The sequence below is a fragment of the Urocitellus parryii genome, chromosome 5 (assembly GCF_045843805.1).
Source record: "Urocitellus parryii isolate mUroPar1 chromosome 5, mUroPar1.hap1, whole genome shotgun sequence".
Classification (NCBI taxonomy): domain Eukaryota; kingdom Metazoa; phylum Chordata; class Mammalia; order Rodentia; family Sciuridae; genus Urocitellus; species Urocitellus parryii.
In genome coordinates, this window is record NC_135535.1 from 157,481,347 (window position 1) to 157,509,208 (window position 27,862).

The 27,862-nt window shown below is 53.8% G+C and overlaps 1 protein-coding gene and 1 pseudogene across 1 annotated transcript; one reads left to right on the top strand and one right to left on the bottom strand.

The window, feature by feature from the left end:
• Positions 1–2,417: 2,417 nt before the first annotated feature.
• Positions 2,418–3,002, bottom strand: LOC144255151 (large ribosomal subunit protein uL6 pseudogene; annotated as a pseudogene).
• Positions 3,003–5,524: 2,522 nt separating this feature from the next.
• On the top strand, positions 5,525–8,495 carry Fam241b (family with sequence similarity 241 member B). The gene is made up of 3 exons (XM_026394664.2): positions 5,525–5,572; positions 6,968–7,094; positions 7,766–8,495. Exons 2-3 carry the CDS (start codon positions 7,002–7,004, stop codon positions 8,033–8,035), a joined length of 363 nt encoding a protein of 120 aa, XP_026250449.1. The 5' UTR covers positions 5,525–5,572; positions 6,968–7,001; the 3' UTR covers positions 8,036–8,495.
• The last annotated feature ends 19,367 nt before the right edge of the window (positions 8,496–27,862 follow it).

Consider the following 27,862-nt stretch of genomic DNA (forward strand, 5'->3'; position numbering starts at 1 on the left):
AGCTAAATGAGTGCTGAGAGGAAAATTCATAGCACTAAATGTTTTACATTGAAAAATAGGCACCAAGTCAAGGATCTAAGCTCCCTCTTCAAGAATTTGGAAAAAAGAAGTGCAAAGTAAACCCAAAGCCAGAAGAAGGAAGGAAATAACGGTAAGAAATCATTAAGGTTGAAAATCAAAAAACTGAAACAGAAACATCAATGAAACAAAAACCAGTTCTTTGAAAAGATCCATAAATTGATGAGCCTCTAGCAAGAGTGAAAGACACAGAGAGAAGACACCAAAACCCACTGTTAGGAACGAAAGGGGAGATATCATGGCAGACCCTCAGCCCAGCTGCCCCGTGGTCACATGATCTGGCCCTGTCAACGGAACAGGAGGCAAGTAATGTGTGCTACATCCCTAATGCTTTTAAAAAAATTTTCCTTTTAATTAATTCATTTATTTTAATTAGGTATATATGACAGCAGAATGCATTTTGATTCGTTGTACACAATTGCAGCACAACTTTACATTTCTCTGGTCGTCCATGATGTAGCATTGCACCATATGTGCAGTCATACATGTACCTAGGGTGAGGATGTCCATCTCATTCCACCATCTTTCCTGCCCCCATGCCCCCTCCCCACCAGCCCTCCCCTTTGCCCAAAGTTCCTCCATTTTTCCCATGCCTCCCCGTTCTCTTTACGGATCAGCATCCACTTATCAGAGAGAACATTTGGCCTATGGTTTTGGGGGGTTGGCTTACTTTGCTTAGCATGATATTCTCCAACTCCATCCCTTTACCTGCAAATGCCATCATTTTATTCTCTTTTAATGCTGAACAATCTCCCATTGTGTATATATGCCACAGTTTCTTTATCCATTCATCTATTGAAGGGCATCTAGGTTGGTTCCACAGTTTAGCTTTCCTTAAAAGAAATCAGTAATCAGGGTTTGGTGTTTCTGGCCTATAATCCAAGCTATTGGGAAGGCTGAGACAGGAGGATCACAGGATCATAAGCCTGGGCAACTTCATGAGACCCTGTCTCAAAAAATTAAAAACAAACAAACAAACATTGAAATGGGGCTAGGGATGTAGGTCAGTGGTAGACAATCCCTGGTACTGCAAAAAAAAAAAAAATCATTAGTACATTAGTACTTTTGTCCCCTCCCCTTTCCATGAGAGTACAAGGTCAAGAAGTTGGTGAAACAGTTCTGTCAGTCAACCGTCCTTGGATGAAGCCCAGTACTGAACCACCCTCAGGAACATGTAGCGGATCTTCTCACATCCAGCAATTTTCCCACTACTTCCTTGTCATTCCTGGGACTTGGGAATCCTTCTATCCCACCTGAGCCACGATGGGCCCAGAGACCTTCACAAGGCCATTTGGGGCCCCTGTCCATCATCACTATCTGACCATTTCCTCTCCCAGGTCTTATTCCCATGGTTGAGATCCAGCATGTGACATCTGTGTTCCCGACATTTCCTGTGATCCCATTGTTTTCTCTGAAGTGGCATCTGGCACCCTCTTCCACGGATACAGGCCCACGGAGGCAGCAACGGTGGGTCCTGTAGGCTTCTTTCCCCCTCATTCTCTGATTAGTACTAATGGGAGAAAGGGAGCAGAGAAACACCAGGAGAAAAAGGTAGATTTGTCTATTTATCATGACATCACTGTCATCACTGTTGTCATGTCATCTCTCTTCAAGGCAGCAAGTTTTCACCTGCATAGGCAGAGCAGGGCCCCGACACCCCAGTCACCCGCTGGCTGAGAGGTATGAATCTTTCAGCAAACAAACGCTCAAAGAATATTTTTACTGAGCCCCTGTTGTGAAGGCAGTCATGTGCTCACAGCTAGGGGGCGTGAGGAGCTCATAGAGGAGACCAGCTCAGGGAAGGCTGGTGGGTGCCAAGAGTGGAGAATACAGAGCTGGGAATCTGTCTCCTTCGGGGTCCTGGCTCTGTCACCAGCATTAGGCTGGCCATGAAGAATCTCCCTGAGCTGGGCTTGGTGATGCACGCCTGTAATCCCAGTGGCTCAGGAGGCTAAGACAGAAGGATCGTGAGTTCAAAGCCAGCCTCAGCAACTTCTGTGATGTCCCACGCAACTTGGAGAGACCCTGTCTCTAAATAAAATATAAAAAGTGCTGGGGATGTGGCTCAGTGGTTAGGCATCTTGGATGCAACCCCCGGTACTGAAGAAAAAGAAAAAGAAGAAGAAGAAGATCTCTGAGCCTCAGTTTCTATCAATACAGGGGGAACAATGACACCTATCCTTCCTATTTTGTAATGAAGTGGTCTCTTTCTTTCTTTTTTTCTCTTTGAAAGGACACTAAAGTTTATTTAAGTCCAAAGTCAATAGAGATCTTTTATTGCATCACTGAAATATCAGATTAACTCCAGGACTCTTTCTGTGGCTGAACACGCTCAGATCTTATTCATCAGCCTGCTGAACTGTTCCTTTTTCAGAATCATAAATGCCATCCAAAATTTTTCCGATATTCTTGTTTTTCACTATAGGGGCTTGCTGACTTAAAACGGCTGAATTTGAAACAAGTTTCAACATCATTTCAAAACTTCAATGATTAATTCATCTTTCTGAGCTTGAGACACTGAACAAGCAACACCTGTCCTCATCCAAACCCTGCAAATGTATTTTTCATCCAAGAAATTTCAGATTTCAACAAAGAGACCCATTCTCCTGAATAACGACATTAATGGGGATGTATGCGTACACATTCCTCATCTTTTAGTGGAAGCCCAGCGTAACACCCTTGATCATGTTCTGTCCCTGACCACAGATCACGCGAACAGTGGCCAGTTCCCTTCTATTTCCCCACCATCTGTCAACCCGTAGCCTCTTCCTTTTCTTTCCAAGGAGGCTGAGTTCTACATGGATATGACTGAAATCTCTCCAGAGGGTTCCTCTTGGGCCCTTCACAATAACTGTGCGTCCCTTCAGAGTAATATCAGCATTTTCTGGAATGTCGACAGTGTGACTGCTGAGAATGGTGTTCATTCTCACAGTAGATGCAGCAAAGAGAATGCAGTGGTCTCCTTCTACTTCAGAAATGGAAAGGACTCTGCACATATAGGGGTCATTATATTTAGTACAGGAAACAATCGAGTTTGGGTGGAGGGACTTCTATTGGGTGGGAAGGGCCTTGAGTAGATAGACCTACCCAGGCAAAGCAGACCTCTGGTGATGAATTTCAGGAACAGGAGACCAGGTGGGCAGAGTTGAGGGAAGGAGTAGCTAAGGGGGTGCTGGGCTGGGTTTGAAGGGTTGCCAAAGCCCTTCCATGAGATAGGTCTTGTTGGAGCAGACAGTGGGTGTTTAGCTTTTGCAGGTGTCTGAGCTAGGGCGATACCTAAAGGATGTGTAGAGATGGCAACAGTGATTCACAGCCTCCTAAGTTGGCTTTAATTGGTAACATTAGGCCTTTTCTTACTCCAATCAAATGGGATCACTCCCCTAGCTTTAAAGCTGTCCTTGACTTCTCTGAGACATGCTTCCTCCTCTGGACACTATGGTGTCCTCTGGCTGGACTGTAACTCTTTGGCAGCAGTTGTACCACACAGTCCTTCCTGGAAACATCCATGGTTTCCAGCTTGAACTTGCTGATTCCCTCAGCCCACAGAGGTCTTTTCCTCCTGTGGCTTCTGGGTTGTGTGCCCCACTTATGGGGCTCTGTTCATGGAAGGCAGTGGTTCTCAGCCCTAGCTGCTTATTGGAATGACCTGAAAATTAGTTTTTAAAGTGTTTCCATGCCCACGTTGTATTTTAGATCAACAGCATTATCAGCTCTGGGGAAGGACCCTGGCATTGGGATGATTTCTAAATATCCCAGGTAACTTCCATGTGTACAGTGGGTTTTGAGACTTCACAGCTGAGCACTGACAATTAGGCATTCTGCCTTGTGATCACTCCTTCCAGGTATGCACCGTGCACACCTGGGATACATCAGGGAACAGGAAGAAAGCAGTAGGATTTCAGTTTATATTTATTTTAGATCCTATTCTTTTTCAATGTGCAAGCTTTACAGTCGCTAACTGTCCTGGAACAGTAGTTATAATAACAACTGTGGGCAGCCCTTGAGCACTTACTGTGGCTGGGCTCTCATCTAAGCACTTTATGCTAAGAACTTAGCACTTTGCAAAAGCCAGATGAGGTGGGTACTGTTGTTAACTCCACTTTATAGATGAAGGAACTGAGCCCAGAAAGATTGATTACCTGGCCAAGATCACACCACACCACTTAGCAGCCAAGCCAAGCAAGATTCAAATGCAAGTGGATTCCAGTACTCATCTTTTACCCACAATGCCAGTCTGCTTAAATAAATCATATGCAAATAGAACACAGATACTGGGGAGATCTGCACAGCATTTTTTATTAATAAGGTTTCCTAGGGCTGGGGATGTGGCTCAAGCGGTAGCACACTCGCCTGGCATGCGTTGCGGCCCGGGTTCGAGCCTCAGTACCACATACAAACAAAGATGTTATGTCTGCCGAAAACTAGAAAATAAATATTAAAATTCTCTCTCTCTCTCTCTCTCTCTCTCAAAAAAAAAAAAAAAGGTTTCCTAATCAAATAACTAAACTACAGATGGCAGACTGTGAGTCCTTGAGGCAAGCTTTAAAATCTCACTCTTTGTTCCGTCCACCCAGAGGCTAGCGGGCATGTGGGGTCCAATATATGATCAATAAATATGTGCACACTCCTGGAAATATCAGCTGACTGATAATCATGACTAACATTTATCAACTCTTGCCACATGCCAGGGACATCATACTTAATCTTCACAACAATCCTGTGAGGCTACAATTATATTCAATTTGCAAATTAGACACAGAGCAGCTAAGTAACTTGTCAGGGTCCAAAACTTGAATCCAGATTGTGGCATTTCACAGCTCACTGGGACCCACTGTGAACAGGTCCACAGGGTACGGTTCATGCAGGTGGCTGGGTTCAGAAACATCAGGATGGAGGCAGAAATAGACTATTTACTCCTTCCAGGTGGTTCTTTGGCCAGGCAGGCCCTTCTCTGTATGCTTAACAGGCAAACTCCTACCTGCCCTCAAATTCAGCTATGGTGGCCGACTGTGGTGACCTCCGGGAAGCCTGCTGCAGTTAGCTGCACTGCCTGGCTGTCCATGCCTTCTCTTTTAGGCGCTCCCTAAAGGCAGGGCTGGGGCTTACTCCAGGGAATCCACGGAGCAGGCTTGGCAAACCTATGGGTGGGCTCGGCCAGTGTCCCCTTCCACCGCGGGTTAGGGACATCCCATTCCCTGGGCTTTTCCTCTGTGGGCGCCATTCCCCTTTTCTCCTCTTCTTCGCCCACCTCCTTCTTCTTCTTCCTCCCAAGTGTCCTTTCCTCAACCTCCCTTCCTCCTCCTCCCTCTGCGCCCAGGGTGGCCCGCCCCTGGCCCGGCTCGGGGCTGCAGTTCTCCCGGCCGCCGACAGAGGGGGCCGCTGCGCAGCCGCGGGCCGCGCCCCTCCAGCGCGCGTTTCCTGTGAGGTCAGGTGGGAGGAAGCGGCCCGGAGCCGCCGAGTGGACGCCGCCGAGGCTCCGCAGCCGCGCACGCAGGTGGGTGTCCGCGCTGGGGGAGACGAGGGACCCGGCGCATCCCTCCTGGTCTCCCGGGCCTGGCCTCAGAGCCGGTGTCAGGCCCCGGAGGCCGCGCTCGGCGCCGGGCAGTGTCCCTCCGCCGCTGCAGCCCCCACCCGCCGCGTCGGTGCACCGAGGGCCAGCGCGCCAGGGCCCACCCAGCGGGGGCGGGATGACAAAGCACAAAGAGACAGCCGAGGACCACTACCCGCTTGGCCTTACCCGGGCCAGCAGGCTTCAAAAAGAGGGCCCGCCGGTGCCAGCCTCCGAGGCACGAGAACAGGGCTCTCATCCCCTTTGGGAGGGGTGGCCCCGAGTGTTTCTGAGGGTTTAGGTGAAAATTGCGGCTCAGCTGTTCGGCGGGGGGGGGGGGGAATGGCCTTTGCACAGACTCGGGGAGGGGCGTGGAAGGGGTCCCAGCTCAGGGGCGCCCTTGGGGTCAGCAGAGCAGAGACCTCCCAGGGCCACTGAAGCCTCCAGCTCACCGTTTTGGAAAGGCTGGGCCCGGCCTCCCTTAGCAAAGGAAGGACCGTGTTACCAGACAGGTGAGGGGCAGGTAGGGGGCGTGCCCCTGCGCCGCAGAGGTCTGTCTTTCCCAGCCAGTGCTGGGGCGCTGTAGTGGCCAGTGTGATCGCCATTATGGTCTGTCGCCAGGCAGTGGACCTCAAGTAACCCTGAGTGGCCCAGATCTTTCAGGGGTTCCTGGCTGGAGAAGGCCCAGGTTCTTGGCGTTTGCTCCCAGGGGAGCAGCACCTGGGGCTCATTTTTGAATGGAAGGGGATTTGAGAGCTGGGGGGTCCTGGTACCCTGGACTCTGTTTCCCAAAGAAGACCCTGGCGCGCGGGGTGCTGCTTCATGCGCTCCCTCTGTTTGCTGCCTGGAGATGTAGGCGCCTCCACAGCTGCCCAGATGCCCCTGGGGCGCCACTGTGCAACGGCTGTGCAGTACCTACCACAGGAACACTGTAGGCCTGACAGAGGTCAGCGGGGCTGGCCTTCCAGTCCTAATGCTGCTGCTGGTCCTGGATCATAATAAAAGTCCCTTCTGCAGGAGTCCTTTCCGTGGTTTTCCTAGTGGACTCTGTGTCTGACAGATTTTTGTCCCACAAAAAAATTGTATTTATGACTCCCCCTTTTATTAAGCAGACAGCACCTGCTCAGGGTGGGTGACCAAGTAAGCTCCCCTGGTGCAGCAGTCGGCTCTCAATCATTGGGAAATGTGTTTCCTTCAGGCTCTTTGAGGTCAGGGGAAAAATCATCCACTGGCCCTCAGGATCCTAGTGACAGATCACTAAGGGTTCAGGGCTAGTGGGGAGGAGGGACCTCTGGCCACATGGTTTCTTCCATCAGCCCCCACCCTGGCCATGAATTACAGGTGCCGCCCAGTAGGGACTCACAGCTCCTGGAGGATGGTGCGGATCTTGGCCAATGGGGAAATTGTTCAGGATGATGACCCCCGAGTGAGGACCACTACCTCGCAGAGAGGTAGCTCTCCTCGGCAGGTAGGCACCCATCCCCTGGGGAAGGGGAGCAGCTTGCCTTCTCCCTTGTTACTCCTTAGCTTCCAGAAGTCTCTCTTGCTGGTCATTAGTCTTCTCTAGCCTGAAGCCCTCTTTGGAAAGAGCTGAGCTAGGGAGTGCAGAGGGTCAAGACAGTGGGCAAATGCTGTGGGTTTACTGCCCAGTCCCTGTCTCCCCAGTTCTCTCCCCTCTGGGCGATTTTCTCAGACTTTCCACCCAAGAGCTCTCTCTCCTTTAACCTGGCCAGTGAATCCTGCTGCATTTGGTTTATTTTGAAAGTCTGTTGGATGGGAGAAAACCTGGAGAGTGAGGGGAAGAGTTGAGCCCATGGCCACAGAACTATTTTAAAGAAGGGAGTGCCCAAGAGCCGTGCCCATGCTGAGTAACCCCTGCCTGGTCACTTCTTGTCGTCTCTGTCCTGGGTGCCTTCTCCCTGGGCATTATATTGGGAATCCACACTGGCATTTTCTGTACTCTGAGAGCTTGTGATCCAGTCTATGGGTGGCATCCAGGATTGATAAGGAAGGAAGGAGTGGCCCAGGGTGGCTGTCAAGGAGGGCAGGGCCCAGCCTGGAGTTCCCTCCTGGCTGGTGCCTCAACTCCAGGACAGCTTTCTCTGGATTCATTTGTTTCTCTCTGTCTTCATCTTCCAGGGCTTTCTCAACAGGGGCCATGGTGTCCCCCCTGGGGGGACCGGCCCCCGCCCACAGCAGGCAGGTGCCAGGCTGGGGGCTGCCCAGTCTCCCTTCAATGACCTCAACCGGCAGCTGGTAAACATGGGCTTCCCCCAGTGGCATCTGGGCAACCATGCGGTGGAGCCGGTGACCTCCATCTTGCTGCTTTTCCTGCTCATGATGCTTGGTGTTCGTGGCCTCTTGCTGGTGGGCCTCGTGTACCTGGTGTCCCACCTGAGCCAGCGGTGACCTCAAGGGCTGACGGGGGTCGGTGTGTCGAGAGGGACTTGCTGGGCCTTGGAGTTGGAGCAGGCATGTGGGGAGGGGACCATGGGTTTGGATTGCAGGTATGGTGAGCGGGACCATGGGTCAAGCCGGAGGCAGAGGGAGGCTCTAGTCTAGCATCCCCAAGCCTCGGGCGGCCACCCTGGTTGTCTGGAGATGTTCAGGTGGTCTAGGGCCTCCATCAAGTGACACAAAACCAGAACAAGATGTTCTCTTTCCAATTCTCTTTGATCCTTTCATGCCCAGAAGAAAGTCTTAACTTGGTGCCAGTGTGTTGGAGGCCTCCGGGACACGATCTGCCTTCCCCATTACTGGGGAGCATTACTGGGGTCCAGGGCAGCTGGGAGAAGTTTCCAGACTTTTATAACACTGTTTTGTTTTAATGGTGTATTTTTATTGGCTACCTTTTATTTCTGATGAGGGGTACCGGCATTCTATTTATTGTGACATTTTCAATAAATAGATTTAAGTAAAAATGAGTCCATGTAAAGAAATTTATTACTAATCATGAGCTGCACAGATCTGGAAGGGATGGTAAAGGTGGCTGGGGGCAGCTGGGCCAGGGGTGCGGGGCGGCCGCAGGCTGATGGACCTAGCCTCAGATTCCTCACCCTCAGGATCTACTGTGTCCACTGGGGGAAGACACAGGATGGGGGGCCCGGGCTGGGGGAGGACTGGCGGGAGGTGGACACTGGTTCCACCACTCCTGAGGCCTGCTGTGCTGCCCCCACAGAACCTTCTCCTGCAGGCGCCACATCCCTTGCTGCCCTTAAGGGGGTGGTGGCCTTTATCACAGACATTCCCTGTGAGAGAAGTGGGGAGCTTCACGTCACTGAACAGGTCTCCTTTCTCAAATAATGTTGCCGTGTCTTCATTTCTTGGCAGTGATTGGGACATATGTTCCCTTTGTGATGGGCATGTGGGGTGGTGTCTGGCTTTCACCGTCCACTCTGGGGTCTGGGCAAGGGGAGGCTGGCTTGGCTGGTATCCCAGATGCTTCTTGTGGCATCTCCTGCCCTGGCATGGCCACCTGCCACTCACCTGGACTCGGCTCCAGCTGAGCCAACGGTCGGGCCTGTCACGCCAGCTCCGCTCACCCCCAGCTCCCCTCGCCCTGAGCTTGTTTCTTTTCCCCTTTCACAGTGGACTCTCAATATAGAAGCGCCTCAGGGGCTGGGAATCACACTGGGGAGCACGTTCCTCAGGCAGCCTCTGCCCCAGATTCAGACTGGACGGAGGCTCTGGCCTCGGTCTCCTCACTGGAAGGCAGGAGTGGGTGCTTTCTCCTCTCCCCACCCACCTCCCCACCGTGTGCTGGGAACCCCAGCTGGGCTGCCTTGCAGACAGGAACCCCACCCAGAGGGCAGACTTGGGGGGTGGCTTCTGCTCCTCCAGGGCTGAGCCTCCGTGGGACCCATCTTCCTGGTCAGGGAGCTCCTGCTTGTCTGACTTTTGTTTTTTCCTGCCCAACCTCCGAGGAGCCGCTGACCTTCTGGGACCTTTGTGCCACAAGTTTCAAGCCCTCGGTTCTCTAAGTTCTGCCTCTCTCCGGCTGGCCCTGGAGGTGGGGGCCACACTTCCATCTCCCCAGACAGAGGCAGACACCAAGCCTGAGATCATAAGCAACAGTGGCTACAGTTTTGCTACATCTTCCAGCTCCCTGTCCCTGGGACCAGAACGTGCCAAAGGTACTAACTGGGACTGGCCCTGTGAGTCCAGGGGAGGCCATGGCATGGTGGCTGGAGCCTCTGCTCGCTGGATGCCTGATCTTGCTGACCTTGACCTCCCATTTCTGTGGCCAAGACAGCCTGTTTGCAGGCCCTGCTCTGCGCTCTGTAGTGCCCAACCTGGCACCCTTCACTCAGCCCCCTGAACGCTGGTTTCCTCGTCACTACCAAGGTTGACACTGTGGTCCTCCTGCCTCTCAGAGCCTTTTAAGAGGTCACCCAAAGCATGGAGGACAGGGCTGTGGAGATGATGACTGCACCAGTCCCTGAGCCTCCTTGCCCCATGGCTTCAGCCCAGAGTGGCCACCGTGTCCTGGGTACTTCGGGAACCCCTGGCTATGGTAGTGCCAGGCTTTTGAGACTGGTGTCACCCTCCCCAGCTGTTGGTGAAGTGCAGCTGCTTCGCTCTGCTCCTGGGAGTTGAGGGGCTTGTTGCAAGTCCCTGGTGTCAGGACGGGGGGATGTCTGTTGATCATGTGCAGTGCCTGACCCCCACCAGTCACTTTATACCATATTGTCTCTCGAGCCTTTCGGAGTCCACCCTCTGGGACATTCCTGTATTTGGCCTCTGGATATACTCACACCCACCCTACCTGGAACCCAGTTACAGAGGCAGATTGCCAGCCCCCTCCTGCAGGGACCCCACATCAGCACTGTGAGGCAGAAGGCATGGAGGGAGGTGCAGGGGCGTGGCCTCCATACCGTCCCTGCTCCACTGCAGTCATGAGGGAGCTGCAGCCCTCTTTCCTGCATTTTTAATTGTGTCACAATCCATGGCAAAGGGTCTGGGAAGGGCTGTACAGGGGTGTGGTCCAGGGCAGGAGGGGAGGGGGACACTGGCAAAGGGCTCTGCTGCCAAAATCAGATGGAGAGCCAACCTGCAGCTGTCCGGCGGCCACAGTGCTGGAGAAGCAGCGGGCCTCCTCATGCTGCCACCCAGGCCCCAGAGGAGTGAAGAGAAAGTTCAAGACACAGAGGGTCAAGAGCTCCAGGGGCATTACCAAGGGAGCGGGTGTGGGTGTGGGTGGCGGTGATCCTCTGGTTGGGGCAGGGAGGAGGGCTGAAACCAGATGGCTTTAGGGACCAGAGAGTGGAAGGAAGAAGCAGAAGCTGCTCAAGATGAAGCCTGAGAGCAGCTTCATAGCAATGCCCAAAGCAGCCGGGCAGGGCAGCACAGGGCTGGGGCAGGGACAGCGGACTGGTCTCCACTCACCTTGCTACCCGCTCTGCCCTCTTGGTGTGCAGGGTTCCTATTCCCAGCTCCATCTCTTGTCAACCAGTGACCTCAGGCACGTCCCATCATCTCCCTGGAGCTCCGGGTCCACCTGCCCTCAGGGTGGAAGATCGAGGGTTATCACTCATCAGTTATCACTCTTCAGTTCCAAAGCCACAAAGCAGTGGTCCTAAGACTTAAAAATTTTTTAAGGCAACTTGCATTATATTTATTTTAAATTCACATTATACATTATTTTATAAAGGAGGCCTCATATCCCTCTGATAAATGCCAAAGCCAGCAAACCCGCCATTTCTAGTAGATATTCACACAAGTAAGTCCGGGGTGGAGAAAACGGCTCTCTCGCATCAGGGTGTCCAAGGTTTAAGCCCGACACCTGCTTTCTTTGTTTAAAAAGCTTCTTACAAGGACTTTTTAGAAGGGTGTTGAAGGCTCTCTCCTGGATGGGCTCAGGGTACTGGAGAGAAACGAGGGAAGTGACTTTCTTTCTGGGTGACTCGGAGCTGTCTGTGAGCCCCCCTCCTCTTGTTCACCTGCCCAAGCACTCCTCACCCTGTCAGTCCTCACAGCGTCCCCTGAGCTGGGAAGCTCTGCGTGATCCTTGTCAAGCTGTTTAAAACAATTTAGTCTCTTTAAGGCATCTTCATGGACCAGGGATCAGGCCGTGCCTGTGTAGACAGAGAAGAGTCTCCCTCCCTCCAGGTCCCATGCATCCATCCCCCTCCATCCTGCCACTGCTGTTCTTAGTGTCTTCTAAGTCCTTCTAGAACTCAGTTATTCAAATGTGAGCAAACATGAATCTTCTCATTTTTATCATTTTTTAATACACATCGTAGAATATCAGACACCCTTTTCTGGCCCTTCACTTTTTTTTTTCTCTTGGCAACATGCCCTGGACACATTTTATACTGAGGAGCTTCAGAGTTGCCCCTTGTTTGGTCTCAGCAGTCATCTGTACCATGGGAAGTGTCCCGGTTGACCCCCGAGGGCCTTGGCAGCGTGAGCCCTGGCCACTCCGTGGGTGGATCCTGACAGAAATGCCTTCACTTTTCCAGGGACCAAGGGGGAAGCTCCTGGGATGGTTTAACTTAGTCCCAGGCCCGTCCCCCAGAAACACGTGGGTGCCAGAAGAAGTTGACCAAGGAGTAGCCTTGGAAGTTTCCGCCTGCTGGGTTTTCTGTCCCCATAGCAGTCAGGGTGTGATTTCTGCCCTCACCTGAAAGCTGCCCTCCTGTCATGCTGCACCCCAAAGAGGGCCGGGGACCCTTAACCACACTGACAGCGGTGACCCTCTCCAGGCCAGTTTCTGTTCTGAAAAAACAAGGGCCAGACTAGAGGTTTTCTGCAGGCCCCTTCCTGCTCTAGAATGCAGAGATACTGGCTACTGGCCCAGCCTTGCCTAAAGGAGTGTTTTTGTTTGGGTATCAAGAGATGGAACTCAGGGGCATTTGATCAGTGAGCCACATTCTCAGCCCTATTTTGAATTTTATTTAGAGACAAGGTCTCACTGAGTTGCTTAGTGCCTCCATGTTGCTAAGGCTAGCTTTGAACTCCTTGATCCTCCTGCCTCAGCGTTCCCAGACTCTGGGATTACAGGCGTGCACCACCGTGACCAGATAAAGCCGTGTTTAATAGACTGCTGCGGTCTAGCTGGGCATTGCCAGTGTTACAGTGCCCCTTCCTCCGCCACCCTGATTTTGATGAATATCTGGATTAAAGGAGTTAAGGGAAGACACAAAGAGTGACCCACACAGGTCTTTAGCTGTGAACTGGCTGATAAATAGATTCCCTTGTACACCAAACCAGGAGACCCCAGCCAATTTGGCTTGTGGACCTGAGAGTTTGGAAAGTTAGCCCATGGCGCCACCTGGTGGACTATCTGGGTGGAAGCAGGACGTCCCTCCAGGGGCCATCTCCTCCTCCTGCCCCAGGCAAGAGCTCTTCTCAGCCAGCCTGGGGTTGCCCTGACTTCCTAAGTTCCGTGATAATACTGCTGCAAGATTTCTGGTGGTGAGTGTGAGAAGTTCCACAGTCATCCCTCACTGCGGCCTCGTCTGGGCTGAGCCTCATGCCAGGAATATTCACAGGCTGCATTTCAACTTCTTGCAAACAAATAGATGTCTTTCCCTTTTGATAGATGGACTGAGACTCACATAGATGAGTATAACTTATATATGGTTGCAGAGATGGTGGGCAGCATATTGGGGACCTGCCACACCAGTCCCCAGCAAACCATGAATCTGGGAGCCTTAGGGACGGGGTGTGGCTGGGGACCCCTGGAGAAGGATCTGTCATGGGTCACTGGGATTGTTCTCAACTGCCTTTTGGTATTTAAGTGTTCAGTTCAGGAGACAGGATGAGAAATGTTAGATTGGGTTATTTTTTAATCTCAGGGTCCCTGGTGTCATATGACCCCTGCAGAGGGTCTTGCTGACTCTTTAAGATGGGGTGCCTTCTAGGAGGTGGCAGGGATGGTATAATGCCTAGTATAATGCCCCCCATCCCTCCTCACATACTCCTGTCTTCACCCAGTTCCCAGGGGTTTCCTGTGATAAATGTGACATGTGTGACATGGTTGTCATTCATGACTTGTCTATGGCAGGAGGCAAGGAGCAGGCAAATCAGGAAGTCTCTCACTTGCTCTTGATGCCTTTGGGCGAGTTAGTTACTGTGCCTCAACTTCCTCATCTGTGAAGTGGGGACAGCGTGTGACCTAGGGTGGTGGTTAGGTCCAGATGAGAGACCCTGGCACAGAGCACTGTGTGGCATGGTTGGTATCCAACTGCTTCTCACAGTGCCCACCAGTGAACACTGGCTGCCCTGTGTCAAGGAGATTTAAAATACAAGTTGCTTTTGAAATTCTGGAAGAAAAACAATTGACCAATTTCCCAGAATGGCTGCTTGTTAGTGTACTGCAATTAAGACATTTCCCTCCGGGGCTGTGGCCCGTGAGAAACCCTCAGCGGCCTTTTGCAGCTCAGCTCACCCTGGGGATCCACCTTCTTCTGACGAAGTAACCAAAGCGTGGATGCTGTTAGCAGGGAATGAGCGAGACACTGTGTCCAGGCAGTGTGCACAGGACTTCCACATATTGTGCCACTTAAATTGTCCTATGGATAAAATAAGACTCAGAGCAGCCAGACAACGGACCTGAACTAGCCCAGTTAGTAAGTGGCAGGATTTCCTCCCAGGCCCCTCTGTTGCCCACGTCTTGGGTCCCCCCTTGACATCACGCTCTCCGTCAGGGTCAGCTGGAGCCAGCCCCAGGGAGCCTCTGTCACAGGAAGGCACTTCTTCCTGGGTTTGAGCCCTTCAGCTCTTGCTCAGCTGGGCCCTGTCCTTGGCTGTGTCCCCAGACATCTCTATGAATGGCTCAAGTTCCTGCCCTAGATTCACATCTGCCTTGATTTGTCCAACGAGTCCCGTCTCCTGCCAGCTCCTTCCCAGTCAGTTAAGCTAACTCAACCCAAAGCTGCTGAGCCTCCCTTCCATAAGGAAAGCCCTGTGCTGGGCCAGGGTCCCCACAGGCTAATGGCGGAGGTGGCATGTTCATTACCAGCTCCAGCTGGATGATTCAGAGCTTTCTGAGGTCAAAGACAAAAAAAAAAAAAAAAAAAAAAAAAAGGAAACGACCAAAGTTCTCAAGATAAATGTCATCTCTCCTTCACATAAAAGTCAGGAGTAGACAATGCAGAGGAGGTGAGACTCCCTCCCACATTCCCAGGGATGGAGGCCTCTCTTACCAGAGCTCTGTCTGTGGTCCCAAAAGGCTGAGAGATTCCAGCCAGTGCTCCTATCAGGAGGAAGGACGAAGAGGCAGATTTATCCTCTCTGACCACTCAGACCTGGTCATCTCCCTGGTCACATGCTCCTTGGCACCTTTCCTTCCCCTCAGAAGAGTCGCTCATTTCTCTGTGGCCTCATTGGTTTGTCTGTCCACCACTCTTACTTGCCTCCCAGCTGACTGGATGCCCCAGGCGGTCCTTCATCAGATCTGTTTTCCCCGTTGTTCTATCCCTGCTGTCCAGCCCAGCTCTTGGCATATAGTGTGTCTTCAAGAAATAGTGACTGGAACCAATGTGAATCTGCAATCTGTATACGGGGTAAAAATGGGAGTTCATAACCCACCTGAATCAAATGTATGAAATATGATATGTCAAGAGCTTTGTAATGTTTTGAACAACCAATAAAAAAAAGAAAAGAAAAAAGAAATAGTGACTGATGGAAGGGACACCCGAGATTGCACCCTTGATGACCCAGTTGGCCTGGCCCTGGTCCAGGCTCTTCTGTATGGAGTCTCTGATGATGAGTCTGCCACAAGCTGGGCCTGTGCTGAGGGTTTTGGGTGTGTGACCTCATTTAAGCCTCAGCAGAACCCTGAGAGGTGGACCTTGCTCTTACCTCCACTCAGCAAGTGGGAAAACGGAACAAGCAGGGCAGCTGGGATTTGAACTCGGCATTCCCAGCTCAAAGCCTCTGTTCACTTACTTCCCGCCTTTCTGGGATTGCAGGAGGCCTGTGACGCCCTCCAGGCCTCCTGTTCTGCAGCCCTGGCCCCTTGATCTCCAGCAGACAGCTCTCTTGCTTGTGAAATACTCAGTTCCAGACACTCAGCAAGCACTGTGCATCCATGCATCTCCGCGGTGGCTCCTCTCCTGCAAACCACAGATGAAGCTCCTTCCTGTGCGGAAGGGCCGTGCACCCACATCGACTGGGAGAACACTGCTTCTCCGGCTCTCCTCCTCTATTTATCTCTTGGAGTCCTGATGTGCCGCAGTCTTGGCTGGGCACAAGATCACGAGCCACTCACAGCTTTGTAGATTCAAACAGCCATTCTTTATTCCCGAACTCACACCGGCCTTGTACAAAACACATTCTGGGGAAATCCCAGTTCTGCCGCCGCCCAATTCACCTACTCCACGAGGCTTTTTTCCAAATACTTTTTGAATCTCAACGGGAACTCAAGCAGCAGGAACACCCTATTCCCAGCAGCAATAATCTTCAACCTCGAACTTCCCTAAAACCCATATTGTCTTAAACCTGGAACGCCTTAAACTTGTCTTAAACCGGGAACGCCTTAAACCCAAGGACGGGATACTCCCTAAAACCTGATCAGCTCTAAACCCGGATCCACCCTGGTCCTTGAGCAAGGTCACCTTACTAAAGCATACATGCAATGTCCCAGCGAATGTCCTCTAAGCAACATGGGGTACGCTGGCAAGGAAATTTCGATGCGTCAATCCTACTTGGCAATGGCCCTCAGCACTGATGGTCCAGGGGCTCTTTCAGACTACAGAGGATGGGTAGATGGCACTGCAGTAGTCAGGGGCCTGCAGGACTCTCTTGCAGGAGTGCTGGGGGGGGGGGCTTCACCCCCCGCTGAGAGGGCCTGCTTGGCTAAGGGAAGGTGATGGGGACCTCATGCCCTTCTGCTCCTCGCTCCCTTGGACCACATGGCACTTACAGAGCCCTGGCCCTCAGGACAGTACTGAAAGTCCAGTGGAGGGAGAGGGGCTTTGGCCCTCCCATCAGACTCACCAGAATCCTGCAGATAGGGACTGAATGTTGGCTGGAGGCAAGGTTCTCAGAGACTGTGCAAGCTGTAAAGAGCCCCAGGGGTGATTGCTTCCAAACTTCCATGACACAGACATACAGTGAGGCCCCGAGAGGCCAGGGCCTGAGGGAACCCTGTGGCTGACCATTGCCAGAGCTGGCACTGGCTCTTCATGCCAGATGCGCCCTGTGGCTTGCTTGACTGAAGCGTTTATCTGGCACACAGGCCATGTGAGGAGGGCTTGGAGGAGGCTCCAGTGTGACACCTGTCTTGAAGAGTTAGTTCCCTGAGGTTCTGGGATGGATGGCTGGGACCAGCCAATTCTGTCACTGCTGTCTTGCTTCCAGTAGCTACCAGCAGGTGGCGCTAGACACCCAATTGCCACTTAGCTTCCAGAAAAAGGGAGGGCAAACTGGTGGCTGGGAGCAATTAGGGCAGGAGACAGGCTTCAGTGCCCAGCTTCCAATCACCTCCTCTCGGACACACCTGTGCTTCAGCACCCAGGGGCAGAGGAGGGAAGGGAAGCCCAGCATTGGGTTTATTGGGTTCCTCTGGTCCAGCCTTCGGTGATTGTGTGGTCAGCACACAGGTATCCCGGGTACTCTGTTTTTTCAACTTGAATAAATGACAGCCAGAGATGGAACGCAGTGAAATAGGTGGGCGCCTCAGCCCCCTGAGACTCCACCTAGACCCCAGCTGGAGCCTCGTCACCCCACTCTGTGCGCATGGGCACACTCCCTCACTTGGCACACAGAGCACTTCCTGCCAGGCCGACTGGTTCCTGGGAACATGACCCCTTTCCTCCTCTTTCCTTTTCTCTCCCTCTGTCTTCCTCCCTCCTCTCTTCCCTCAGCTCTCCCAAGCCTCACTGTGTGTCTCTTTCCTTGCTCTCACCCCACCCCAGTTCCCCCAGGGACCCTACAGGTCTAGCCCCGCTCCCAACACCTCATCTGCAAAGGCAAACAGGGACCAATACCAGTGGGTTTCTAGGATGCAGTTTCCATGGCAACGGTGCATCTTCTGCTCCATGGTGCTCAGCCCTGGGCAGGTTGCCGTGGAGACTCACCTCATTGAAGAGTGATTTGTGGGGCTGTTTTTCTTCTTTACTTCATCTCCTTCCTTCTTTCTAGAAGTGCTACCAGCCCAAACGGCTTTCCTCCACTCATGGGGAAGCTGGAAGCTTCTTCCCCCAGCCTCACAGAGGCCTGGAGAGCGTCTCCATAGCACGAGTTTCCCTAGGTAGCCCTCATGCCTTGGAGATGCAGGAGGCACCTCTAAAGGCCAGCTGAGGGGTCACCACAGAGAAGCAGGTGAGTGGACCCAGTGTCCACCTTTTGTGCCCCGAATGCCTGTGGAGGCCCTCGAGTTGATGCAGGAAGTCAGTGGACAGCAACCCCAAGACTGTCTGTCAGCAGCCATTTTCTTCAAGCGTCTCGGTGGCTGGAGAGAAGGTGGGAGACAGAGGGGCTGCAGGGAAAAAGGTCAGGGGAACCCAGGAAAGAGCTGGGGCAGAAGAGGGAACGCGCTGGGGAAAGGGAAAGTGAGGGGGAGATGGGGAGCCTAGGGAAGGGCAGGCGGCCCAAGCCCAGGGAAAGCCAGGCCCTGAGGCCATGGCAGGAGGCCTCTGGTGCTAATGACCTTATAAATCACTCAGCAGCCCCAAACCCAAAGCAGGCCTCCCCTTCTCTGCCAAGTAGAGAATCTGTTTGTCGACATACAAACGCATTAAGCACGTTGTAGCTCTCTTTCCCCTCAAGTTGAAAACCATTACAATAATTAATTAAGGCAGGAGATTAATTAAAGAATCGTTTTCCCCCATTCTCCCCAAATAGATCAATCAGGGGGTGGAGGAACATGTGCTAGCTGCAGACAGAAGGAGGGGGCTCTGGGGGAGGCATTTACAGGCACAGCTAGACACAAAGGACACCATGGGGGGGGGCTCAGGGGATGGCAGGGAGGCCCCTGGGGGCTGGGAAGCTCCTGTGCTCCCAAGGCCCTGTGGTCAGCTTCCCCTCCTGACTTTCACAGCAGGAGGTCTTCGTCACCATGGAAACAGGCCTGAGGGGCCAGGAAGGAAGAGTGGCCCTCACTCCTGTATTCTCTTGGAGTGTGTGACAGGCCACAGTTCCCTGGGGCTGTCTAGGTGAGCAGGGTCAAGGCCTCCAGAGAGCTTTCCACCAGCCTGGTCTCCTCTGCTGCCGAGTCCCAGCCTGAAACGCTGCACAGCAGGGCAACCATCCTGGTGACCAGCCTGACACCTGTGTGTGGATGTGCCGTCCTGGTACAGGACAGGGTAGCGGGCCTCAGGCTGAGATCTCAGGGACTCCTCCTCCTCTCTCCCCGCTCTCCGCTCTCCTTCCTCTGCCTGCACTGTCCTCCTCCTTCCACCAGCCTGCCTGCCAGCTTCACTTCTAAGATTCTTTTTTTTTTTTTTTTGGTACTCTCAGGGGATTGAACTCAGAGACTCTCAACCACTGAGCCACATCCCCAGCCCTATTTTGTATTTTATTTAGAGACAGGGTCTCACTGAGTTGCTTAGTGCCTCATCATTGCTGAGGCTGGCTTTGAACTCACGATCCTCCTGCCTCAGCCTCCCGAGCTGCTGGGATCACAGGCGTGCGCCACCGCGCTTGGCTTTCTGAGAATTCTTCCTATAACGTAATGTGTTTCTGTGAGACATTTTCAGCAACCCCCCCCAGTCCCCAGCCACTGTTCCTTGAATGGGCCCATTGAAGAATCACCCAGGTTAAGTGCGTCATCTCCTCCAGCTGTTTTCCAATGGCGGTGCTATCAGGATGGAGACATAAAACACGTACGTGATATATCAGGTGGACAGGGCAGAATAAAAGCACACTCATAATTTTTACACACAAAACATAAAATGGTTCAAAGAGAAACGTGTCTATACCAAGAGGGAGGAAAAGGAATCCCCAGCACTATAAAAAGGGCTTGTGTCTGTGTGTCTGATGGCTGTTTTATGAGCGTGTGTGTGTGTGTGTGTGTGTGTGTGTGTGTGTTGGGGAGGCAGCTGTGAGGACAAATGCAAAGTAAACTCATGACTTTTCTAAAGAAAAATGAAACCCCAACATGTCCTGGCAGTGATGGATTCTTTACTTCTTTATTTTTAAAATAAATGTGTTTATTTGCAGTGCTGGGGAGGGAACCCAGCGCCCCAGTATGCGAGGCAAGCCCCCCACCCCAGCCCCAGCCCAGCCCAGTGGGGGCAGATTCTGAAGGCCACAGATTCTGACAGGGCCCCATGGGGAAGGGACCTTGGGGCTAGCCGCCCTCAGGTCAAAGCCCCACGTTTTAGTCAGCTTTTTCTCTGCTGTGACCGAAGGACCTGGTAAGAGCAATTAGAGGAGGAAAAGTTTATCTGGAGACTCACGGTTTCTGGGGCCTCAGTCCACACAGGGCCGGCTCCACTCCTCAGGGCTGGAGGTGAGGCAGAACATCATGGCGGAAGAGTGTGGAGGAGGAGAGCAGCTCCAGACGGGCACCTGGAACCAGAGGGAGAGAGCTCTACTCACCAGGGACAAAGTATAGACCCCAAAGGCACATCCCCAGGGCCCCCACCTGCTCTCAGTCACGCCCGGTTCATCCCTCTCGGGGGATTGATTCACAGCCCGTCACTTCACCTCCAAACCTTCTTGCATTGTCTCACACACGAGTTTCTGGGGGACACCTCATCAAGACCGTAACACCTCGACAAGCTGTGACCCTTCAGGACAAAGGCCAGAATCAGAATGGGGTTTGCAAAGTGGGTTCTGTCCTCCGTCTCCTTCTCGTGGCCACCAGAAGCCAGCTCCTGTCCTTTGCCATCAGCTGCCTTGGGTCAATCTCTCCTTGGACACAGATGGGGTTTGTCACAGGGTTTGTCCCTGTGTAGTTCTAAAGGTTCTACCTGGATGTCAGCTCCACCCTGAAGAAACTCCCCCAAGCTCGGAGCCCAGAGAGGCCCACCCAGAGGATGCAGCAGCCCCTCCGCCTGCCCCTTGCCTTCCTGCTGAGAAGCCCCACATGGGAAGCACAGGAGCCGGGCTGTGGCCTCCTTGCTGGCCTTTGGGTGGCCGAGGGAGGGCGGGTCGGGCGAGTCAGGACCAGGACGTGGACCCTAGCCTGCTTACCCGAGCACTTCAGCCAGTTCTCCATCATGGAGACGGACACCCAAGACAATCCATGTGCAGGGAGCAAAGGCTCATGTTGGCTCCTGGGATTTCAGTCCCTGGTCACTTAGCTCCATCCCCTGGGGCCTGAGCAGGGTGGTGCGTCCTGCTGGGAACACGCGGTGGAGGAGCACTCTCCTTATGGTGGCCAGATGCAAAAAGTGGTCAGATGCAAGTAGGGGTGGGGTTCCCCCATCCAGGCACCCCTGAGGACCTAATTTCCTTCCACTAGACCTCATCTCCTAAAGGTTGCACCCCCACAGAATCGCAGATTGGGGACCAAACCGTAACCACATGGTCTCCTGGGACCCTGCAGATGGAAATCATTGCCGGAGCCTGGCGGGACCCTGCCCAGAGTGCCAAATGCTGCCCTGTCCTCCCGCCCTGTCCCTGCTGCTCCTGCCCTCTGGGTCTGCAAGGAGTGAGGCCATCTGCTGGGCATCCTGTCACTTCCTTCTCAAATCCCAAGTGCAAGGTTCCCCATGGCCCCTGCCTTGGGGCTAGCTGGCCTTGACCTCCGGTTGGCAAAACCAAGCTTTGGTGGGACAGTTGTCCAGCCTGTGTCGCCTTGAGGAGGAGCAGGAGCGACCCTCACCCTCGAGCCCCTCGGAGTCTCTTGTGCTCTGAGCCAGTTTCCACCAGTAACCTGGGAGGGGGTGCAGGTTTACACAGCTGGGTTGAGGAACAGGTCTGGGAAGCGGCCCCATTACCGTCTCTGGGTCCCCATACAGTCTCTGTGTGACAAATGCTTTCTTGCATGTGTTTTTAGGCCCTGATCCATGGGCTGGAGGAGTCTGGGAGCTGGTCTTGGATTCTTGCTGCCCTCCTGGCTAGGACAGGCCGGGCAAGGCCCAAGCGGCTGGGGGAAGCTGCAGATTTCCTGTGGCGGTCGGAACCCCAGGGATGAGAACATAGCAGGGAGGTGGCACAGTGTGGTCGAGTGTCCTGTGTCCCATCTGGAGACCCAGCCCTCCTGGGAACTGAGTGTGATGAGCCTGCTCCCTGGGGTTTCCTCCAAGGCAGGAAGAACACTTTGATCCTTGCCTGAGGCTCTTTTTAGCCCCAGAGTCTGGGCTTGTGATGTGCCGAACACCGTGAGCTGCCGGGTTTCCTGCGGCTGCCCCACGATCTCTGGGGCATCATGGCTGCTGTGACTGGGCCAGGGAGTGACCACATTGATGTCCACCCCACTCTGAAGGGAAATGCACATCTCCTCCCACCTGGGCCAGAGCAGGAAGTGTAGGAGGTGAGGCCGTAACCCGCTTCCTGCAGTCATAGGTCTTTTCTTCCCCTCAGTTAACACGCGGGTCTCCAAATTAAGAAATCATGCAAGGAAAAGAATCTGCACATAGATTTTAGGGGACAAACAGGAAGCTGTTATGGCCTGTTTGGGCAGAGAGACATTCATTTCGTGAGAGTCCTGCTCTGGGTGGTTTTGTCCAGGTTTTGTGGATGCACAGTGGTGCCTGAGGACCTGGGGTCAAGCCCTGAGACAGCAGGGGACCCGCAGACCCAGCCACAGACCAGATGCAGTCGGCTTCCAAGGATCTCAAGGTCGAATGTGCAGGCGCGACACCCATTATTACAACCTCACAGCTGCAAGGGAGGCAGGAGACGGGTTCTTGGGAGCTCGGAATGAGGGCCACCAGCTGCAGAGTAGAGTGAGGGCAGATGGATGGGCTTTTGCCACTGTTGGTGTCTCCGTGGGCCACCTGCCTCTCCTGCACGTAGTCTTCATGCTAAGGACACGGGGACTCTGCTGCAGCTCAGGGGGCAATGGAACCTGTTAGCTGAAGCCAGCCAGCACACGATGATCCCTGGCCACAGCTGTGGGCTCCTGGGTGGACAGCTGGTCCATGCAGAATGATCTCAGGACTTCTGCTTTGATTGCTGACAGATGGGTTTTCTCTCTCTGTGAGGGATAAGTATGCAGTAGGGGGAAATTCTGGAAGCCACCTTGAGACCACAGGGAAGGCAGCCTTAGGATAAAAATAATTTCATGAAGGACAGGGAAGTGAAAGAAAGAAATTGGGTCCTTGGTGACATTTTTGAGCCCCTGGGTCAAACCAGTCCTGAAATCTACTCTATCTCCCATGTAAGTGAATGTGAATAACACATTCACCTTCTGTGGATGGTATATTCCTTTTTTGTTTAACCCATTTTGAGACGACTTTGTGGTTGTCACTTCCTGCACAGAATCCTAAGCCACGTAGGCTCTTGATCCCTGACCAAGCTGATACTTGAGATGGAACCAGAAGCTCAAAAAATTAAACAATAAGAAAACAAATAACCCAATCAACAAATGGGCCAAGGACCTGAACAGACACTTCTCAGAGGAGGACATACAATCAATCAACAGGTACATGAAAAAATGCTCACCATCTCTAGCAGTCAGAGAAATGCAAATTAAAACCACCCTAAGGTACCATCTCACTCCAGTAAGATTGGCAGCCATTATGAAGTCAAACAACAATGAGTGCTGGCGAGGATGTGGGGAAAAGGGTACTCTTGTACATTGCTGGTGGGACTGCAAATTGGTGCGGCCAATTCGGAAAGCAGTCTAGAAAGCTCTAAAGCCTTCTTTCCAGCAAATATGTACAGAGCAGTGATCTGGCAGGTCCTTGGCAGGATACTGGGACACATAAAGGATGAGATGTGGTCCTCTGGACCCTGCTGAAGCTCACACCTCGAGATGTTCCAGACGGGCATCCCGCCTGCTGAACCAGGGGAGGCCTGGAGGCTTGGTGCCCCTAGAGAGGACCCCTCGGCTGGGGGGGTCAGTGGGGACGGCCCTCCCTCCATCTTCTTTGGAGAATGTCCTCCTGCCCAGCCAGCTATTGCTCTTGTGGGGGCTAGGCCCAGCCACCAGTCTTCCTTCCTTCCACCAACAGTGATTGGTTCAAGATGGCGTCTGACTCCAAGCCGGGTGAATGCAAGTGTCACCCAGGCCTTTTCTGGAGCCTTGGCGTGGCGGAGAGGATAGACCATTAGTAGACCCTGGGGTCACCCTAGGGTTCCTGCCAAACCACAGAAACTCTGGCCACAGCGTGCTGGGTTTGGAGGACACGGACCCCTCCTGTTGGGCTGCGCTGAGCTTATCCTAAGGAGCCCCGCCACGGCAGCTCTGAGCAGTGGGCCTCGGGTGCTCTTGGGTTCTCACCCTCGGGTGCTGCTGAGAAGCTCAGGAATATCCTGTTCCAGGCTCAAGTCCCACTGGGGAGCACTGGAAGAGCTGGCGGAGCTCTCGTGTCCTGCTGCCTCTGCCTTCGCTGCACCACGTCCAGGACCTCCCCTCGACCCTGTCCAGCTTCTCAGCCTGCTTCAGCATCTCGGCATTATGGTGTGAAAGCGTGAGGACGCTGGGCTCCAAGTGGACAGGGGTCTGCCCTCCTGGGTGGGTTGTTACTGTGGAAGAGGGGGCCCAGCTTCTGGCCCTGCCAGACTCTGGATGCTGGAACTCACTTCCAACAGGCGGGTGGAGGGTGGGAAAGGATACTTGGGAACCGGGCCAGCTTAGCCCAGCGCCTGGCTCTGAGCAGGTGTGATTGATTCCCAAATGGGGTCAAGGTCATGGCCATGCAGCTGCTCCAGGCTGGGTCGGGCCAGGTACACAGATCTAGCTCCCCCAGCTGGAGGAAAAGGAAGAGCCCTACAAGCCTAACCTCCAGCCACCAGGGCCCTGGGGCCAGTGGGCCTTCTTCCACGATGCTCCTGGCCTGGCTTCTCATCCCTGGACTGGGCAGGAGATGGAGTGTTTGGTGACCTCAGTGATCATGGTTCCGGTTCCCAGGGTGGTTATAGGATTTGCCTGAGCCCAGAAACAGAGGCTCCTCCCCCACCCACCCCAGGCTGACCCCAGGCCTTCAAGTCTGCAGACCCACTGAGGGAGGCTGCAGTGAGCCCGTCTCCACATCTGGGCTCTGGGCTGGACACGCTGTGGGCAGGGCCCAGTGCAAATCCTAAATTAGGGGCCCTTTGTTCACCAGTTATTCAAAAAAGATGGCAATGGTGGTCCCTGTGACTACAGTCACACCATGATGGTGGCCTGTTGGTACCATCTCAGGGTTGGGAAGGGCCTAGTCTGCTCCTGGGGCCAGTCCTGAGCTGGTGTGGGAAGGCGCACAGGAACACACTCCCTGGAGACAGGCAGGATTCGAACCCTGGGATCCTGGGCAGATCCTTTAGCCTCTCGTGGCCCCCTTGTCTGTAAAATGGGGACACTAACAGGGCCACTGTGGGTCTTGAATGGGGGTGTAAATTGCTTAGGTCAGTGACTGTCCATCTTCAGTGTTAGTTGCGGAGCAGGCTGAACAAATGTTAGCTGCAGGTGGGTATCGCTTGTTTGCCTCAAGGCTGAACGCTGACCCCCACCTGTCTGGTGCAATGGAAACCTAGTCAGGACCCCTGCCCAGTCTGCCTGAGGGCAGAGATGACACCCTTAGCAACTACTGTTTGTTCCCATCACTGTATGTCAACAAGGCAGCTTGCAGACCCAGAGAGCCCGTTAGATTTGGGCTGTAAAAATTCTCTCCTGCTGGGCTCTCTCTCTCTCTCTCTCTCTCTCTCTCTTTCCTCTTTTTCCTTCTGTTAGAGTCTGTAAACAAGTCAAGATGGCGCCTGGCATTTTGCAGAGGGAGTGGTTTGTGAAGTAACGCCAGCGAGCCATTAAGTGTGGAGATTCCTTATTGGTTGACTGCTGTATCTAGTTTATGTTAATTAAGATCAGCTGTGTGGAATGTATAAATACCTCTGTTGTCCTACAATAAATGGCTCCCACTCCTGCTGTATCAATCTGCACAAGTTGTTCGTCACCCCCCGGTTAGTTTGCTGCAACTGGACTGCGGCATCCTCCCGTCGATCAGACACTGCCACAGTAAAGATCTCTTGGTCACTCCGAGTGTCGTGGTCACTTTCCTTCATTGAGCACATAGAGGGGCTTGCTATTGTTCCCAAGGTGGAGATTTGTGTCCACCTTCCGGGCTCACCTTGGCTCCTCTCCAGACTGCCCTTTCCAGGCCCGGCTGCCCAGGAGGCTGGCTCCTGGGACCCGCCACTTCTCAGCGTCCTCTCACCAACTCTCTCTGCAGGGGCCAGTGGGAAACGCTTGGGGAGCACAGGTGTTTGTGGGGAGTTGGGCTTGCATGGCCCAGGGCCAGCCCTGGCCACTCTTCCTAGAGTGCTGGGGGCGGGGGTGCAGCTGCCATCATGGTCAGAGTGTCAAGGGGCCTCAGTGAGCAGGGCAGGCTGGGAGGGGAGGGAGGGGCTGGTGCTGCCGCCCCCATGCCCTCCAGCTCCAGGCAGAGCTGGGGAGGGGAGCAGGGAGGAGGGTCCAGCAGGCGGTCTCTCGGCCTCCCCAGGCCAACCCAGTGTGGAGGGAGATGAGCGCTCAGTCCACCTGGGACCCCCCAAGCTGGGATTCTCGGCCCAGCTCTGCTCATGGGCCAACCCCCAGTCAGTTTCTCTGCCATCGCTCTGGGGCTCCAGATGCCAAATGTGTGGGAACCCTGATTGCACAGAGATTCTCTGAGGAATAAAATATGAGAGAGAAAAGGAGAGAGGGAGAGAAAGAGCCTGTCAGGGGAAGGGGACGAGGTGGGGAGGACCAAAGGGCTGGCGCACAGGGGAGCGGATGAGAGCAGGTCCTGGCCCCTCCTCACAGGTGTGGCTGGCTTCAGGACGGGCCGCTCCTGACCCTGAGCCTAGAAGCAGAGGTGCCTCCGGCTCCCGCCCAGTCTGACCCAGGCCCGCAAGCCCGTGGGCACTCCACAGGAGGCCACAGTGAGCCTGCCTGCCACACCGGGCTCTGGGCTGGACCCACCTGCATCTTCCTGGGTGCTTTTGAGGTGACGGAGCGTCCTACTGGGTCTGCTTCCCAGACATCCTCCCAGGGATGGCCCCCAGGTGACCTTGGCCTCTGGGCCCCGGACTTGGCACCTTGAAGAATAGCAGACAAGCCTGAGTTCCAGGAGGCCCAGAGCCAACGCCTGACCTTGGAGAGTTTGCTTTTTTAAACTTAAAAAATACACAATTTTAATTTTCACCCTGAAAACAATGGTGTTCTAGAACTTCCAGGCAGCCCCTGTCTGGCTGGCTCCTCCTTCAGGCTGCTCTCAAGAGGGAAAAAGACAAAATACAATCTCCCAGGGAAACAATGGCCTGGGTTCTATTTAAGACGGAGAGCCCCCCTCCCATCCAGCCTGGCCTTCCTGTCCCTCCTGCCAGGGGTTCCCAGGCTCACCAGCCGCCCCACCTCGCCCCACCTCGCTGGCTCCAGTCACGGCACCCTGAGGCTGTGACTGATGGAGCCAGACCAGCCCCTTCCCCGACCCAGGTCCCTCGGGCCTCCTCAGGTTCCTTTGAGTTCAGTCACTTCTGAGTCAGAGATGGAAAAAGTTGGCATCAGAGACGGAAAAAGCCCCAGGAGTTCTCAGGAACACTGCATCCCGGATGCGCCCAGCCCGCCCACGACATCCCCATCCTTGCCACTGGGTTGAATCCCCATTGGAGGCAGGCCCACTTTACAGGTGAAAAACGGAGGCTTAGAGAAGCCCAGTGAGTTGATTACGGAGCTGCTGTGACGTCTGGAGTTCTGCTTGGTGTTTGAACTTGGGCACATCAGCTGTCTTGGGGTCCGTGTCTGGGAGTGCGTGGGGGCCGGCAGCTGCTGAGGCTCCCCAGGTCTCAAGGTCTTTTGAGAGCTAGGGAGCAGGTCCTGCACTCGTGGACCTCTGCTAGGGTTGACCCTGAGCAGAAGAGATGTAGGACAGCCACTTATGCAGGGGCCCTGTGGCAGGGCTGGCAGAGAGGAGGCCTCGGCAGGCAGCTCAGAGTTCCTGGGAGAAGCCTTGGGGACCACCCACCCAGCGAGGTCAGCACCCTTCCTTCTGTCCCCTCAGCCCGTTGGCCTGTCCCAGGTTCCGCTGTCTATTATTCCTGTGGGTTGGGGGTGGGTGGGGGGAGGGTGTTGGCTTTTTTAACACTCCGTCTCGTCCAAGGTTCCGTGACCCTGGAAGACAAGAATGTGTCCCTTTGCCGACTCCACTGAACATTCCCCGGCTCCTCCTCTCGGAGGACAAAGTCACTCAAAGTCCAAGAACACTGTGATGGTGT